General features: G+C 38.6%; 1 protein-coding gene across 17 annotated transcripts in view; it reads right to left on the reverse strand.

Moving 5' to 3' along the window:
• Positions 1–19,783, reverse strand: part of camta1a (calmodulin binding transcription activator 1a) — a 394,274-nt gene that overhangs the window by 17,359 nt on the left and 357,132 nt on the right. For all 17 annotated transcript variants that reach the window (XM_051880160.1, XM_051880166.1, XM_051880173.1 and 14 more), the window contains 4 exons: positions 2,046–2,206; positions 1,292–1,482; positions 1,107–1,185; positions 649–1,000 (listed from right to left, as the gene is read on the reverse strand). In XM_051880160.1, the coding sequence (XP_051736120.1) occupies positions 649–1,000; positions 1,107–1,185; positions 1,292–1,482; positions 2,046–2,206 (783 nt within the window). The remainder of the gene's footprint in view (positions 1–648; positions 1,001–1,106; positions 1,186–1,291; positions 1,483–2,045; positions 2,207–19,783) is intronic.

Below are 19,783 nucleotides of genomic sequence, written 5' to 3' on the forward strand. Positions count from 1 at the left end.
GTTAATGACCTGCCCATCTTCTGTCTAGCAAGACAGCTGAAGATGGCTCAAGAATTTGGATGCACTTGGCAGCATCCATTTTCCCTTCAATCCTGACCAATCGCCCAGTCCCCGCTGAAGAGAAACACCCCCATAGCATAATGCTGCCACCAACATGCTTCACAGTAGGTATGGTGTGTTTTGGATGGTGTGCTGTATTTGCTTTTTGCCAACCAAACATAGCGCTGAAAGAAAGAAGCCTTTTCTGAAAAAGTGCAACTACACTATGCAAAAACACACCTGGAAAACTCTGATGCCATCTGGCATAAGGTGCTATGGTCTGATGAGACCAAAACTGACCTTTTTGGACGGAAGTCCAAGCTCTATGTCTGACAAAGTTTAAGTACAACAACTAATTTCAACATTGATAATAATAAGAAATGTTTCTTCAGCACCAAATCATCATATTAGAATGATTTCTGATGGATCAAGAGATGCTGAAGACTGGCGTAATAATGTTGAAAATTCAGCTCTGCATCACAGGAATAAATTATGTTTTAAAACATATTAAGCATAAACATAAGAAAATGCCCCTTAAATAGCTTTAAAGCAATTAGCAACTTTTCGTTAGTATCTTGCAGTTTAACTAACTACTTTAGAGGTTCTCACCAGGGTTCTGGTTGGTGCAAGGTGTTGTAGTAGAGGTGGTAGTACCAGTGTTCTGCCCACTGGGGGTCACCATACTGTCGCTGCCCCAGCTGACCATCCAGCTGTTGGAGGTGGGGATGTCAGGGTTGGGGGAGAAAGACATGCTGGAAGTGGGGGGTAAGGAGGATGGGGTCTGCTGCTGCTGTTCCTCCCTCTGGAGCTGCTCCAGACACTCCGCCAGCTTGGTGTGGCCACGGGAGCGGGCGATGGAGAGAGGCAGGCGGCCTAGAGAGTCTGGGATGGCCAGTGCTCTCCGGTCCCACTTGTACAAGACCACTGCTGCCTCCAGATGACCCAACGCACAAGCCCACATCTACAACAAGGAAACAGAGTAAAAAGGGGTGTAAGAAAAGCAAAGACGGTGCAATGGAGTTGCCAAATGTCACCAAAGTTCAATTAAAAATGCTTGAGGATCATACCAGTGGAGTGCAAGAGAAGTGATCCACGTTGAGAGGGTCCACCTCAAGTTCCAGATCAATGCTGTCTGCATGCTTCGTGCTAGATAGGATAATACCATTTCTCATGGTCAGCAATGGAAATAACACAAAAACATATTTACACATAGATGTAGACAGATCTGAGTGCTCTTATCGCTTTAACTGACCGCCATTTGATGAGAGTCTGGATGAGGGTGGCGTAGCCTTGGCCTGCAGCAAGGTGTAGCAAGGTCATGCCCCGAAAGGTCTTTGAGTGAATCAAGTGTTTGGATTTGGCCCAGCAGGCCCTGTTCATCATCTTCTCACAAACCACCACCACACGACTCTCAAAAGAGCTTCCCGCCTGTCCCGAGATACACTGCAGAACAAAATAGAGTCTTCACAATCTTTCAAAAAATGTAATTGCTTTCTGCATCATTTGTTATGGCTCAAACAGAAACCTACTGTTATAATCTATGAGTGGAAAAGCTGCAGTGATAAACAATTCGTGAACAATAATTTTAATGAATTGGTTCAACTGGCTCACAAAACCGGTTTTAATAAACACCATGTTATTACAATATGCAAATCTTTTCATCTAAGTGATGTAACTGAATTTTAATATTGTTTATTGTAAATGCAAATTACATTTAGGTTCTAAATGACTGTTTTTATGAGCTGAATCATAGCAGTAATAAACAGAACTGGGGAAACATGAAATAACAACCACGCATTACTAAAACACATACTATAATATATATATATATATATATATATATATATATATATATATATGTACATATATATATATAAATAGAAAGTATAGCTATATAATAGCTAAAAGGATAATGGAAATACATTACAATATGGCTGATCATACTTGTTGCTTTTTTAAAATACTTTCCAATCTCACACATAACAATTACTGAAGTGCTGCTGTACCTGAGACTGGCTATTAGCGCCTCCGTTTCCCCCTCCTCCTCCTCCTCCCCCTCCAGTCCCCGCTGTTCCTCCACTGCCCTGCTGCTGCTGACCGGCCATCTCAGCCATCCTGCGCTCCATCTGTTCCAGCCGCTCCAGGATGGACATTCTGAACTGGTTATCTGCAGAGGAAAATTCATATTAGTTTAACCACAGTAGATCACATGGGTTCCAACCAAGTAAAAGAAGTAAATGAACTAGATTAGTGATTGTACAATTCACTTTGGCAATGAAAATGGTTGCTGAAATTACACTATATCTCACTGAGGTCTGAAATAAATTCTCAGGTTTAGCTCACGTCCCCAAGCAAAATTCTATATTGGATGTTTAATTAAAACTCAGTCATTAACCTTATGCTTTCCAATCAAGACACAGAGTCTGATGTTATCAATCACCATTTCTGTAATTGCAGTCATTATAATAAATTAATGGAATCATTAATGAGGCACATCAACACATTCAGTTTCAAAAACACAGCAGTGAATATACACAGACTTGTTTGGAGTTTGTACTTCCTGACCAGATTTTTACATTTTCTGCCAGTGCAAAACTCACTTCCACGATGCAAGGGTGCCCAGGGCATTGCTATATGGTTGTTAAGGTGTTCTGAATTGTTGCTAGGGTGCTAAATGCTTACAAAGTTACTCTGTAACCCTAATCCAGACAGAATTGCTTGCAATGGAAGAAATATCAAGCTGCTTTCCTGACTGGACTTTTAACGCTAAACATGGCCATGTAATCTGTCAATCAGAAATGCTCACTGTGCAGATGTAAAAACTGAGAACTTGGACCAGCACAGGTGAACTCCAGCACCAGTACTGAGAACTGTATGTGCCTCTCACTGATAAGCCTGTTTCTGTGGCAACCTGCAGCTGCACGGTAACCAAGCGACAGAGGCATGCTGGGCTGTGGTTTGCTCCAGTGTCAGTATATTGATGAACGAAGAGGCACATTGAGAGACGCAAAAGCGCAAGAAAGTAAAAAAAAAAATAATGATCTGTATCACCCTTACTAATGTACTAGTAAGCAATATAAAATTAAACAAAAATATCAATCCAGAGGGCCATGAACACCACAAAGCAAACAGATAGTGTTTGGTTGCCTGGCGAAAATGTCAAGAGTGTCGTTTAGTGGTCATGTACATAAATTCACACTGTTTGACAATTCAGTAAGAGTCTGGCAGCTGAAAGCACACCAGTCATTTACAGCGATAGGTCATGGAGTATTATAATGAAGCAACACATGGTCCAGAGTCAACAACCCTGACTGGCTCTGTTCCTATCAGTGTTGTTTTTGTTAACTAAAACTATTAAAAATCATTTCTTTAAGTAATTGGAAAAACCTGAAATCAAATAAAACATAAATATTAGATGAAAAAACTTATACTTAAAAAATTAATAAATGTTGTGGGAGTTAGATGTGTGTTGCATAGACAGTTGTTTTATCTGTGCCGAGGAGTCAAATCTTGAGGCTAATTTGTTATTCGTGTTGTGTTCATTTACTTTTGTATTGTTATTGTATTTTATTGCAACACTGGTAGATGGAGGACAGCTTCGGTTTCAGTGGCGACGCGTCATACATTATGATATTTGTTTTAAAATGGCTCAAATTATCAAACATGGTTTGATTTCCTCAGACTGAATGGAATCATAGTCTGAAGCTAAAAAATCGTAGTCTGTGCCCAACATACACTAGGCGACTTTCGTCAACTATTGTTGACTTGTCTTGACTGCAAATCAGGGCAAAAAATCTGAGCAAAAGTCGAGTAGTGTATTCCAGCCTTAAAGGGTTCATACAATGCCACTTTTACAAGATGTAAAATAAGTCTCTGATGTTCCCAGAGTGTGTATGTGAAGTTTTAGCACAAAATACTCCACAGATCATTTTTTATAGCATGTTAAATTTGTCACTTTTTGAGGGTGAGCAAAAACGCTCCGTTTTTGTGTGTGTCCCTTTAAATGCAAATGAGCTGCTGCTCACAAGAAGGGGTCGGAGTTTCAAGAGCTCCTGTTAGCAGCGCCGATTACCTCACGCAGACTCACTGAAAATGTCAGAAACTGTTCAGCCTTTTGTTTAAACTGGAGTCGGACACTGATTCTACAACATGTAGAATGCAACAGGACATTTCTGAATGGTTAGTTGATGAATTTATGTAGCTGATGTGGAGTTAACTATCAAGTCATTGACTAGCATATTCTGTCATGATAATCTATAAATCGCTTGTGTGGGAACTGTTGTAAGATCCTACAGAGCCAGAGAATATATGCTGCATGAAGATAGAACAGGTATAGTTTAGTTTAATTATGGTTATGTTGTCATCTTGCTTTTATGACATGCTATTGCATTTGTGTTATGTACTGTATTGCAATAACATGGCCTCACCCCCTTTGTTGCATGTTCTTGGGGGCAGGGTTTATGTAAATTTTTATGGTTAGTGATGTCACTAACCCGGGAAGAAGCTCGTTGTAGTCCCTACTAGCCATTTGTTGTAGTCCTTAAACAGAGAATTCTGTAAAAGAAAATCTCCCTTTGCATTGAACTTTGAGTGTCGTAACTTTGCAGACGCTATTTATGCTCTAACAGCAACATTACACACTAACTAAAGTTAAAAAAGTGAAATCATAACCACCTCTTTAAGTGATTTTTAGTATGTTGCTTTGTAGTTTCTATGGTGTTCTGTGTAGATGCTAGGGTGCTGCTGACTGGTCCAAGTCCAAAAGAGCCTGTGCAAAACTTGCCAAAATAAATTCTATATGGTGTTCTGCTAAAGTGTTTAGAGTGGTTCTTAACATGTTGCTATGCACTTACTAACACGTTCTAGGGTGCATTTACCATACAACGACGTAACTTGCTGCTTCACTACCATAGTACGATGCATCGTTGAACAAATCAACTAGCTAGTCACGACTGTTTCCCGAAACCGTAGATTTTTTGCTATAAATTATGGACATGGCATCTGAGGACTAATTCTCATTTTTGTCAGTTATTTTGCTTTATTTCCAGCTTCAATCATAGGCTTGTTCTTATGTACAAGAGCACGTACGCACATGCGCACTCTTCAAAAATGGTGCTTAAAATCTCTTGACAAACTAAAATATGTAAATGACATTAAATATGTAATTGATTGTATATATTCAAAATAAAAGATATACATTGTACTTAATGTCAGCTTGCTTATTTTGCCTCAAGATAATATTTATTTAAGTCCACATGTCATAAAAACAAGAAGCTATGCTTCTAACCACAGCTCGAGAGCAGTTGTTCCAACCACACAAGTCTGCGATGCAGTTTGCGAATGTTCGTTTGAACTATGGTTTCGGGAAACACCAAATCAATCATTGAACTATGTTAAACCTAACCCTAACGACGGAACTTGCGATGTTAGTCGGCTAACAATGCTTTTGGGAAACGCACCCCTGAATGGTTGCAAGGGTATTGCTGGGTGGCTATCTTGTCCGTCGGGTAAAAGTCTTACAGCTACTTAGAAAAGGCTTAATTCATGTTCGTGACATAAATTCTGCAGGATATTTTCCAAAGTTTAAGGATTTGTTGAAAATCTCTTAACCCAGCCTCAAAGCCTTAACAACCACCATTAATAAACCCTGCTGGGTGAAAGGACGTGCATGATTATTTTTCATTTAAACTATGACTTAGTGAAGCAGAGGGCTTCAGTCTGCCTGCAGTCAGTGTTAAATCTTCATTCAGATACCATGCCAGGGAGAGAGAGAAAGAGAGAGATGGAAGGAAAGTAAGCTACCTAGGGACTAAAGATGCCAAGAGAGATGGCCAGAAGGAGAGGCCGTGTGGCAGCACCAGTTAGCAGCAGCATTGACATGTCTTTGTTCAGACACAGTGCTGCAGTCTGCTGCAGTGCAGATGATGTCATCTCCACCTGCTGCCGCGTGTGTGCTCAAAATGCCACACACGTACACTGCAGAGGGAGAGGGGGTTAGGGGGAGGGGCCACATGCAGGGGGGTGGAGAAAAGGAAGGGACCACCAATCAGAGCTGAAGCAACACGGTGACATGTGCAACACCTTCCTATTTCTCCATAAACTATAAATGTGACAGCCTAAAGGCACTGAGAGCAGATATTAAATGAAGTAAATTGAACTAAAACTCCAAACCTCAGGTTTCATCACAAAGCCATATTTTCGTTTTCTTTTTTTCGTAAAGTTGAAGAATATGTTATCATTTCCCTTTTCTGTTGTTGAGCTATCAACAACACACTACTTTCTTTAATAACGGACAACAGATCGTCAACGGATGTTTCATGTAGCTTCCCGATTTTATATATTTATCATATATATTAACTCACTCTACATTATAAAAACTTAATAAGCTTCTCTCAAAAGCTAAAACAGTGAAATTCCTAATATAAATTCCAATAATTATGAATTAATTTAATGTTTTTCTATTAAAGCAATAAAAAAGACCTTATATTGTAGCACATAGGTGGCATAAATGTATTCATTCAGCAACCACAATTACATATAATAGATTCATGTTTGGATTTATTATCCCTTTAGCATTCCTAAGGTGTCTTTTGAATGGTATGTGAACCACGAGCGGTACAGTGGAACTCTAACAGGTTTTAGCTTGTCACTGAGAAGGTTTTTTCGCAGATTTAGTGGCCACAAATAGCATAAAAGGCTGTCATAAAAGGAATATCGCAATGGAGGTCGCTAATCTTTAATATACATGTATGTCTGTGTTTTCAATATCACTATCACAAATATCTCAGACATTATACACTTAATTAATCAAGAGAAGCAGAAAAAGTGACCACAATTAATCTTGCAGCCCTCTGAAAAATTATTACTAAATTGTCAGGAACGGGACTAAAGATAAATTAGTTACCTAAACTACACAGAACTGCACTCAAACCCAAAAGCAAGTACAGTATGCTACTTCAAAAAAGCCTATATTTCAAAACATAGTGTTCATAGGTTTTTTGCACATTTTCAAGGTTTCTGCTGGGTTCAGCATGTGCAACATGGCCAAAATAATGTCAGAACATTACTTTCTACATCATGTCTGAGATACAGTGAATACTGTAAACTGTTTAGATGGGCACCAAAATGAGTATGTGCCACTCATAGTATGTGTAAAACAGGCCTAAGACAATGTCACCAAGTCTTTCTCTCCAGAGACTGCCTTCTTGTGTGAGCGGACCTAAACTGCCTCCAATACTGCCTCCAGCTCTTGTTTCAGCTTTTCAACATCTGCCTCTGCCTTAATGCAACCTTCAACCACAACTTTCTCTCCTCCTCTTTTCATCCCTGCTCTTAGAATAACTCACAGGCACTGAGTCACATTCATGGACGTCAGACATACGTTGTGTATGTGAGCTGAGAGGTCCTGGGGAGTAATGGCTGAAAGAGAAAGAGAGGGAGCTGATAGACAGCTCAATGAGAGGAGAACTTCATTAAGGGTCTATTCACTATTTATTCCTGTGGGAGACTTGATGAGTCAGGAGCTGAAGACTCTGAGTGTGTGTTTATTTTCAGCTTAGGAACTGCTTCTGTATCTGTGAGGATTCTGTCTATACAGTCACATATACACAAACAAACACACACACCTGGATTTATCACAGAGATATTAATGCTCTGTCTTTCGCCAAAATAGGCTAGTGGATTCTCACTCGATCTACCTCTCTCTTCCTTGTCTTATAATGCTGAGTGTGTAGTAATGGGAGCAAACACCAGCACTGCACTCATTTGTTGAAATAAACCACTGCAATAATGTAATGCATTAATATAAAATTCTATGCAGGGGATATAAGTGCTATGTGGGTGTGCCTGTTACCATCTTTTGGTGTTGTTAATGTTTACAGTGCCCACTTAAATGAGATTATACATAATGCTTTTGTATAAACAATCTGTATGCTGCACAATCTACATGCACACTGAATACTGCCTGTATGCTATACTTTGTTATTATAAAACCAATTTTTACTAAAATATATATTTATACAGTATTCATTATGCATCGATAACATTTCAAGCAGTAGTGTGAAACAATTTTATCACATGACTAAGTTACATGCATATTCAGTTTATTGAGTGGCATCCAGTTGTTGGTTTAGAAATAAAATTAGTTATTAGTGTTGTACATCCAATTTTACAATCTGATCAAATGATGAAAAATGTGTTAAAAAACACAGCTGATGTTACTTTTGGGTCACAATGGAAATGGTAGGTCAAGTTCATTGCATTGTGGGATACAGTGTTCCTCTGGTGTGTACTGCATATAGAAAACTGTATATGCAAACTGTACACTGCAGGCTCATAGAACAGTATGGCAGTATGCTGCTATTCTGAACTATTCATCAATCACAAAATCCCATGCTCGGCCATCAGGTGGTGAATAATACCCCAGCTCTCCAGAATGATGGTATTTTGGAGAACCCCCTTCCTGAGTTAAGCTCCGCTGGTTGACGTAGGCTGGTATTTAGTGGAGGAGAGGGGGAGTGCCGTTGGCAGAGGCTCTCCCAGCTGAGACCACCATCTGCATTCACCCTCTCACCTCGCATACAGCAGAATGAGAGCATGAAACAGCAGTAGATCAGAGGACATGCACGTAGTACCACTCAATTCATGTGTGAATAAACTATAAGAACTAGGGTAATGCATCATTATCTCCAACACTGCTTCATCTCAAACATACATAACCAGCCAATAATGCAAGTATTTACAATGTTAAATACAGTGCTAATATAATAACTGTAGTCAGAATGAAAGAAAGACTGAATTAGTGAAATATTATTAGAAAGACGATAAACAAAAATACTAAGGCCTCATTTACACTAGTGCGTTTTTTGTTTTGAAACGCGTAAGTTTTCCTACAGTAACACCTGTCGTTTACAATACATTTTCGTTTTCGAGACTTTCGAAAAACGCTGCAGACCCTGTTATAGTTTGAAAATACCGGGGCTGCGTTTCAGCGTAAACGGACCAAAATGGAGACGTTTGAAAGTGATAGCGTGGCTGCCCACGTTTGCTCTGCATATCCTTGATGACCGTGTAAACAGTAACATGGAGACTGAACTGCAATCTTTGCAGACTTTTTTGTTGTTGTCATTTTTAGCAGCCATTGTGCAGTTAAACTGCATTTTTTTTTAATACTGCAGCTGCCTACATGCGCAAGAGGCAACTGTTTACACTTGCCCAGTGTGCGTGAACATTCATGTAACATACGTTTTTCGGCTGTGTAGTGCAGACGGAGATCGTTTCTGAAACGCTGTGGAAATGCCAGTGTAGATGAGGATCGTCTTCATTTTAAAACAAAAATGCACTAGTGTAAACGGGACCTAAATGTTTATTGCAGACGAATGCAACAGGTGACCGCAAGTTCGAGGACTACTAAAGAGTCATTTTGTCACTTAAAAAGACATGAAGTTTTCTATTCAATAACTCCTAAAGGTGGGTCAGTCTTTTCTCTCAAGTGTGTATTTTAATTAAAATTCTGAACAATCATACTAACATGTCACATTCACAATATTACAAAAAATCTTGTGCCCAGATGTTTATACAAGAGTATGACATAAAAAGTCATAATCACAAGATAAAAAGTTGAAATTATGAGTTACAATTACAAAATACAAAGGAATTGACATACAAGTCATAATTCTGACAAAAATGACTTTTTGTCTAATAATTTTGATAATTTATTTTATAATTTTGTCTTTTTATGTCATAATTATGATAACCAAAGCATTTTTTTTTTCTTATGTGGCAGAAACAGGTTTTGTTAATTTTGCTACGGAGATATAGAAAGACGGTTCACTCCTATTAGTTATGAATGGGAGAAATTGCAACGCGCAATATGGCGGAATAGATCTCACCTTCTAAGTAAAAGAGCCAATCGCTGATTGATAAAGTCATTGCGTAGAAACCGGAATCATGACAATTCATGTCAGATTTTGTTGCTGATTTAAAATATGTTATTTAATTGTGAGTTCGCCAAGCAGTTTTTGAGATTTCAGGATTCCCCCATTCAAATAGATAGGACTTAGTCTTGGATGCCCGAAATAGCTGCCCGGAGGCGTTGCAAATATGGCTGCCGAGTGAACAGACTTTCCTTGAAAGGGACTTTGTTACATTTCTTTACTCAGTCAGTATGAGCATTCATGGCAACTGCATTCATCAACTTAAAAGAAAGCACAAATATCCCAGCTTTCAAATATTGAATAACTCAACCTTCAAGACTGAGAAAAGTCTAATCAAAGAGATGCAGCATATTAACCATACCAGCCTTGGTAGACATTGTATTAGGTCAAGATGTCAACACTGATTGTGGTAGGTTAAACTGAAAGCACAGTAATATGTGACTAGACGTTTCTACCACAAGGACACATTCATATTTTGCCATGTTGTAGTAAGAAGTACACATTCTTAGCATAAGGAAATATAATATTCTTATCTAAAACAACTATTTATACCTATAAAGTTCTATTTAAATCAAATGTACACAGTTCTGTATTTCCATCCATGTCTGTTAGTGGAATATTACTACAGGCAGCAGCACAATTTCCTACCGCCGAGGCTTCTGCAAGCACCCTGTCCCAACAAAGGAATGCTCACACAGAACAAGTCCCTTTCAGTCTAGACTTCAAAAGCATGGAAGCAAGGTCTGACAGCCGGTGCTGCAGAGAGTACAATGCTATCACTGCACACACACAAACAAACAAACCTCTTCTTTTCCCAGGTGTTACAACAAGTATTGAGTGTTTAAACATGGGTCGAGCTCTTCTGCTCTGATTTTGAGATCTGAACCTTCAGCTCCAGCTGACCTGCTGTGTAAGAAAGCTCAAGCTCAATGCCAGCAGCCGACTGTTATATACATGTTGCTTTGCCGTCAGTGATTAAATGGGTTAACATGTGCGTGACCCTTCTGGAAACGCTCCAGTCCCGAAGGAAACGGATAAAGGGATGAAGCTTTTTAATGCCTGACTCATGACACGGCATTGTGCTAGTAGTCACACACACTTTACACTACTGTCTATCACAAGCATAGAGCAGTGGGAACATGACAGTGTTCTTTCTTTATTTGTGAGGAACCAAAGGTGTAATATTGATTTTATACCACAGTTCAATAAGCAATATGTCAATATATAGGAATTTAAATTTTAGGCATGATATTACTTTGTCCGAAACAAATCGGTTGAGTGAATGCTTAAATGATTCACTCAAAGACAGTCACATGTTTCAAATGAATGATTCGATGACTCACTCATAAAGCCGCTTGCCGCCATCTACTGGCGTAACCATATAAAGTACAGTGAAAAATCCTCACCACTAATACACAGCCTTAACTCTGCTTTAACTATTCCTAATTTATACATTTTAACATAAAAATGTATTAGTATAATAAAGATAAGCATTAATCAAGATGAATAAATGCTGTAAAAGTAATGTTAATTTATAATTCAAGTTAACAATATATACAGTTATAGAGTGAATTCAGGTTGATTGGGACATGTTTTTCCATTTAAATGACTGGGAAAAAGCGTCCCAATCAACCTGAATTTACCCCTAGTATATAAGTATTCATTAATTTCGCTTAATACTAATCTTTACATATACTAATACATTTTATGTTAGAAAATTATACATTAGGATTAGTTAATGCATTAACTTGAACTAAAAATCAACAATATTTTAAGATTTAAATTTCTAATTAATGCATTAACAAAAATGAACATGTAGAATTTCTTATCTAATTTTTATGGACTAACGCATAACATTCTGTATGCACGTGGCACAAACGTTCTGTTGCATATATCGTTTCACCAGCTTCCCAAATCACAGCATGGATTTTGAAACAACTTTACTGCGGTCTCCTTCTGGTTGAATGGAGCCCTCCAATTTAATATCCATACAAACCAGCAGCAAATCAAATTAAATCAGAAGCAGGCATCTCCATGAGCTAAAGTAACTGCTTTACCCATCCTCCAAGACATGCCCTGGTTATATCTCCTACTTCATGTGGCATTGTGTGACACGGTTTATCCAAAATCCTTTATCGCACTTGGCAATACTGTCAGACTAATACATCATTATTCAGACTAGCTGTATTGTGAATAGTCTTTACAAACTTTTATATGAACCAGTCCACAAAAAATCTCACAAAAGACTCATTCATACTATTATTAATGACTTTCCTGTTCATGTGAGTCAGCTATTTTGCTCAGCTCTCCCTGTCATCATTCAGACAAAGCGTACAAAACAACCAGGCAACAATGCTGACTACAGTGTACAATGTCAAATATATTTCAGTGATAAAACTAATGGTGGAAATGCTTTCATCAGCAGCATTATTTGGTATCAGAATATCTTCTGTCATTTCCTCATATAGTAGTTTTTACTTTCAACTGACTTATCACTGTTTAAAAAAAAGACAAAAGCCTTAACTCAAGCTCAAGCCTTAACAAATCTAATTTTCAATCAATTTCACTGTTCCTCTAACAGTCTGAGGGCCGCTGCCTCAATCTCCCTAACTGCTGTCTGATTTAATACTAATTAACAATTGTGCCCTTGAGGCACATTGTGTGAGATAGAAGCCACTAAAGCAGAATGTATTGGCTGAATGTATTGGCTGAATGTATTCTGCACTGGTCTGGGGTGCAAAAAATATGATCTGTATTTTGGCCAATCACTGCTAGAAACTGACAGAATCAATTCATGCATCTGCAAGGAAATTTTCACTTAAAAAATCTTCAAATCAGTCTTAAAAGCAATTCAGAGCCCAGAAAATGTCCAATTGTACACAGTAAGTCAAACATCAAGTTCCTAAAGCGATGTCTATCACTATATGAATCAACATGTTTCTCAGATCTAATGAAGTAAACTGAGCAGGATCTGGCAGAGTGCAATCAGTCAAGAAAGTCGGGCGCTTTACAAGATGCGGGCTAATCTTAATGGGTATTCAGTGCTTGATGATAGCTGCAGAAACACTGATAACAGGACATAACTGACTTCTTTCCTTAACAAGATGACTGTCATGACCTCAAATTTCTATGAAATAATCTGACCAGTGGTCCTCTGAAGCTCAGGTTAACTGTTCTGACATTTCTTGCACTACTCCAAATGAGGTACAATTTAATAAAAGTATCCATTCAGACAAAATGAATGGAAACTGAGTACCTATGAGATTCTTTAAAAAAGCATATCACTTGTAAAGAACTGACAGTGTTGTAGAAATGGAATGAATATCAATTCCTCAGTTAATCAATATTCACAAGTACTTTAAGATTTGTATATGCAATGTTCGCCAACAAATGACTGAAATCCTTATATTACAAAAATACAGAGGCCTAATTTATGAGCTCCTAGTTGGAACATATTTCAGAGGTAACAAAACCATGAAAGCTGTAGAGTCATTGAGTTCATTAACCCTTTATTGCATCATGTTGCCTCAGGATAACAAAGCAATTTTCTTCACTGTGCAAACACATGGGTGATTGATTTTTCAGCCATTAAAAATATTATTCAAATTTGTTAGTCAGTAAACTTCATTTTCAAACATTTATTGGCTAAATGTTTTCCTCAGAAGCAACACTATATGACCACACATGCAAGCACTAGAAAATACAGCATTTTTGTTTTTAAATATTATTCACTATTAAAGCAGCTATCATTATAAGATGATTAAGTAAAAAGTTATCCAGGAGGCAAATTTATTAAATTCATGTAGCAGTCAATATTGCACTAATATTTTGTGAATTGCATCATTGTTCTTTAAAATCATTAATTTAAAAAAATCTACATTTGTTTTTGTTTTAGTTTATTTTAGTTACGTGGTACATATGCAAGAAAAATGTGTGAAACTTTTTAAACAGTGATTTCATAATGCCTGCAATGAGAAATCGTCCCTATTTCCATCCATCACTATCAACAGGTTGTTGAGCAGAACATTGTTGGAAAACAACACACACGAGTGTAATGATTGTTATTCTCTATTTCCTGCCACAAACCATAACCATTAACACTAAAAAGCTCGTTTGTCAAACTTGTGTCGTGTTTTTGAATGTTTCGCGAGCTCACTTGAGCGCGTGCCTGGTGCTTCGCTGTCCTCGGTGCTGAAAACAAGAGCGCAGATCACAGGACTGCTGTGTGTGTGTTACACACATACATAACACACACTCCGGTCACGACTACAGCTAACAGACCCACTAAATGACAAGACTGCCTCACAAACGAGCTGTTTTTCCTACTTTTGCCGTGTGATGTTTTGGTGCAGTGAAGTATCAAACAAGCGGATCTTTGTCATTTCCTGTTTAAGATTATCGAAATTACAGTGCATTAAGCTAGAGAACTAGGGAATATTTGCTCAAACTATGAAAAGGCCATATACTAAGAATAGTATATGAAATAGTTAGCTATCTAGTTAACTATCTATTTGCCTCAAAACCGGAACAACCTGCTCCTCGCGCCTCCTTCATCATGTATGTTCAAGAACAGTGTTCTTGTGTCTATTTTGGAAGTTGACACATTCAGTTCAGGAAACTGTTAAAAGCAGCGCTTCAGCAGAGACAGAATTCAGTCAAAACGAATCAACTTGAGCCTAAACGTGCTTATCTTTAAGAACATATTCTTTCATTTTCTGAAAAAGCAAATGCAGGAGCATTTCTCGTCACATTTCTCTATCTGAAGTAAAGCACTAGGTTCACTTGGTCTTCCACAGACGGAAATGACAAGGGTTTAAAGTGGGCTAAGCACATGTAGTACTAACTTTAGAGACAAGACTGCATACACACAGACACTAGGTTCATTTAAACATGTCCAACCTTCTATTTCACTGTCCATGGAGAGTCGCCCTGCAAAGGAAACGGTCCCCTTGTCTTTAGGAAAAACAGATGTCATTCATCGGCATCCTGACCACAATGTCCCAAATGGCCGTGTCTCACACACGCAGTTTGCCCCTGTAATTACTAATACTGGGCAAAATAAATATCCTTTTTTTATACTAGGGGAATGTCCTAAAAGGTCTAATCAACAATAGAAGAAAGTGTAGAAGCGACGTGCAAGAGCAGAGAGAAATGTAAAGCCCGCTCACTTACTCTCGTACTCTCCCCCCGCCCCTCATTACTCCAGCGCTACTGCCACTGTTGCCAAGTCCTCTTATTATAAGCCACTTTGTTTGTTTGTTTGTTTGTTTAATAGCCTAAAGTCCTTACAAATATCAGGCTTTGTGGGTTGCGGGTTTTAGCCTTATTTCCATATATGTAATATTTTTAATTATTTTTATTAAAAATGATATTAAATGAAAAGACACCATTTTGAAGCAAACTGCAAACAAGTCTTGTAAATAATCTAAATGTACATGTTTATGTTTTAATTAAGCATTATGCGTCTCTCCATTATGTATAAACAACCAACAGCAGGAGCAAAATACAAATAAATCGCTTATTTATTTATCAGAGCATTCGCTTCATTTTCTTGTGAGATTTGGCAACACTGACTACTGCTCCCCCGTGCGCGCGCGTGCATGAATCTCGGCGAGAGGAGACGCTGCGCACGTGCCGCAGGTAAACAGACGCCCTAGTTTTTCCACGAGCCACGAAGACAAAGCAAAAAACTGAAGCAAACGCCGGAATTATTAATGGAAAAGACAGCATGTGACACCGTCTTTCCCATTAATAATGACTACTGCACTTTTTTCCTCAGTTTTTCAAACCGGGTTAGTGAATTTCCCCATAAACATTAACGCTTTTTTGGGATGTGACCAAAAAATTAACCTGGGAATAGGTACATGTGCGAGGCCTGACGAATAATATTATATCTATTTGAACGACTGTTTACTTTCCCTATATTTTCAAATCACAGGCATTGTGATAAACCGCTGTAGAAATACGCTGGTTTATCTCAGTAATGTGTGAAGAGCGGCATCGATTGACCACAGAATAACTAGACCGTAATTTGGACGCACAGTAATCGGTGGACAATATGGACTGGCATGAAGACAATATACTGGTCACGGTTACAGTGCACGACGACTCCAGCCTGTGGCTTCGTACCTGCAATGCTGCAGAGAGAAGCAAAGCCCCGCCCCCATTCTGCATTATGACAAATCAAGGCAGGCAGCTGTGTGCCATTAGAGCATCAGAGCACACAGCTGAAAGGAAACGATAAATGTAGTGTCAAACAGCAGACGCTGAGGTTCGTCTCGAAATCGTTTTATTTGACAGTAGTGCTCAATATAGAAACCAGGCTGTGGTTTAATGACCAGGAGTGAGAGTCGGTGCAGTAGCAAGTGAAGAAACCCCAAATTCCAGTAACTGGATTGAATATTATTATAGTTATGGCTCTTTACTGATAAACAACAGTGTCACACTGGCCAAAATGTACTGCTCATATAGCCTGTGCACACTATCTTTTCCATATACTCATTAAAATTTGTATCAATAACATGCCTAACAGAAAACTTGCGACTTGTCCTATCTCAAACTTCTTTATTGTCTTTTCAAGTAGCAAATTGTTATATACTAAGTCCATTGATATTCTAACTTCACTTGTTAAGTAGGTGCAAATGCACTTCCGAATATCACACTCGGTTGAACCACCCATTATTTCATGAGTCAGAGCAGGAGTCGGGAATAACTTAGAAAATAGCTTTTTGATTTCCTTGCATGCATCCTCATTTCCAGGCAGCACTGTTTCATGACGTGCTTAAAGTCAAACCAACTGATGACTCACTCTAATTCAGTTAAGCTTATTCTTATCCGCTAATCCAATAAACCAACCTTTTGCCACTTAAGTTTACAAAACACTGAATGAAAATGCATTAAGAAAAAGTTCCATGAATGTTGAATTACCATAACAATGTAGTATACTATAGACAATTTAGTCATTAAAGTAGTTTAAGTGTGCATACAAACAAATTCAAGTCAAAAGTGCATGGTTGTGCCGTCTGTGAGACGTGAATGGACTGGTGTTGTGTTGCTTGAATGGACACACAGGGTTCTGAGGGGCTTCGGTCCTCTGTTGCTCCCTTTCTCTGCCTTAAGGGCTGTCTGCATTGCAGCTGTCCCTTTCCACAGGCTCCTCCACCATGCCCTACTTTACCCTGTCAATGCACACTGCAGCAACAACACTCACCCCCCGCCCCCACCTCCACAGACAAACAGCACCACACACAGGCACTGGCACTCTCTTCTTTACTCAGACTCATAGGAGACAGAGCACTTAGCCTGTCCTTATAACACATGCACACACACCTCCCAGATTAAATACCCACAGAATTCGTCCGTTTAATAAATATGTGCAGTGATATACAGTAAGCGCATCTGTTAGTGTGAGCGCATGTGCTGTAATGCGTGATCATCTGCACTGCTTTGGCTTAGTCTTCTGCTCTCCAAACATCAGGCTTGTCAAACACATGCTGTATCTGAACGCTGGCTGCCACTCCTCGTTGCCCAAACCATTCATCGAGATTGTTTGTCTTGGCTAAACCTCCTATCACCTGATCGGAGCAAGCAGATTAGAGCTTCGGACGTCAAATTGGCAGGCGTGTCACTTTGCCCATATGCTCCAATATTTTCATAAGCTCTTTGATGCCACAGCCTCAGTTTGAGGCAGCCTGGGTAGCGCTGAAGCGTGTGTGGGATTGTATTTGGTTTGCCAGGCTTTAAAGAGGGCAAATCCCCCACAGCGATAGTATGATTAGACTTAAGCCCTTGTGTTTAAGTTATCACTAACAGCCTGGGACATCTAAAGGACGGTGTAAAGTTCACGATGTGTGCACAAAGCAAGTAGCAGAATCAGTGCTGCGTAAGTGTTTAATAGTGGATTTGAGTCACATGTCTTTCTTTAGGGAACCTTTTCATAGTTCCTAGAACTAATGGTGGAATTACCCACTTTTTGGAGAGTTTGCACCACAGGAACTGTGAACAATTTTAGTTCTAGGAATTCCTTTTGGGGGAATTAAATTAGCTGCTACTTCAGAGTAGAGCCTAACCCAGCACAATAGGAATTACCAGTGACGTAAGTGTACTCTGATTGGCTGAATGCATGCAAAACCCCAGTACCCGCCATTTAAAAAAAACAAAAACAAAAACATGTAAACAGAGTTTATATCCTATCAGAGTTTATAGCCTAATAGTTTCTGATGCATCGTGATACGGACGTGGACGATTCTGCATCAATGCAGTAATAGACCATAATCGACTATAGCCTACTGACATTTCTCTGACGTCATTCGTCGCATATGCACTTTTCACGCTAGTGTAAAATGGCGAAGGGAGGCGAAACACAGAAGCATGTAATAAAAAATGCTCCTACTATTTTAACATTTACAGTGTGCGAGCGTGTGTGTGTGATAGAAAGAGCGTGTGGGTGCGAGTGTGTGTGAGAGCATGCATGCGAATGTGTGAGTGTGAGTGTGTGTATGCAAGTGAGTGTGAGCATTATTGTAATTTAAGTACACTAGTTTCATGCGCTTTTAGTATTTACTAGTGTTTATTAGTTCTAAATGCTTCTGTCATATGCTGTGTTCAGACTTAAGTTTTGTTTGATGTTTGCTACATTCAGGAAGCATACTTTCTTGGAGTTCATATCTGACCACTTGTATTCTTTGACGAAAATGTAGCCATGTGCAGTAATGTCGAAAATTAAGGATGCAACGCATCGTGATGCATTGTGGAATCGAATCGAATTGAATTGTTGACATGATAATCGTAATCGAATTGAATCGTGAGACCGGTGACGATTCACACCCCTAGTGCCTAGTTCCTATAACTACCTGGCGCAAAAGCCCCTTTTTTGTTCCAACTTCTTGCAGACTGCTTCCAAAACAAACTTTACATCCTTATTAATGGTTAACATGGTAAAACTTTAGGTTGAATTTGTTACCATTTGCTAGAGCATCAAGTATCATTACCTAATAATGAACAATATTTTTAATGCATTTATTAATCTAGGTCAATACTAATTTCTACATATTACCAATAAATTTAAACACTTCAAGTTTATATTAAAGTATTAGGAATGAACATCAATCAGTGTCATTTAATATTATTTATATACTATTATATATTTGTATATATATATAATAGTATATAATTACTATACTAGTAATAACTTTTCTTTTTTTAAAGATTTATTTTTGGCGATTTGGCCATTGTCTTTATTATGACAGGATAGTATAAAGTGGACAGGAAGCGAGGTGGGAGAGAAAGAGGGGGACAGGATTGGGAAAGATCCGCGAGCTGGGACTCGAACTCAGGTCACCCAAAGCGCAACGGTGCTATATGTCGACGTGCTGCCCACGAGGCTATCGGCGCCGACAGCTAATGTTAATTTCAATAGGTTTAGTTAACAATAACAACACTGACATGAAGTAACAATGAACAATAGTACATTTATAAATTAAATTGATTAAATAATTTTTAAAAAGTTAGCTCATGACTAGGTGCATTGCCTGTTAACAATTTTTAACAACCTTATTGCAAAGTTAATGTTAATAAAATGTCATAAAATAAAATTGCATTTTTGTGCAAACAAATTCATAAAAAAAAATGCATGAAATGGAAGTTGTGATAAAATAGGGATGAATCCCTATTGTGACGTATATCCGAGTGAAACGGCTTCTGGAACAAGAAAAAATGTAATGCAGGACTTGATTTTGTCCATGGGGAATTGATTAGAATGTTGTGGTTGTCTATTGCTGTGATCTCATGTGAGTGACAGCCGCCCACAA

The sequence above is a fragment of the Ctenopharyngodon idella genome, chromosome 22 (assembly GCF_019924925.1).
Source record: "Ctenopharyngodon idella isolate HZGC_01 chromosome 22, HZGC01, whole genome shotgun sequence".
NCBI lineage: Eukaryota > Metazoa > Chordata > Actinopteri > Cypriniformes > Xenocyprididae > Ctenopharyngodon > Ctenopharyngodon idella.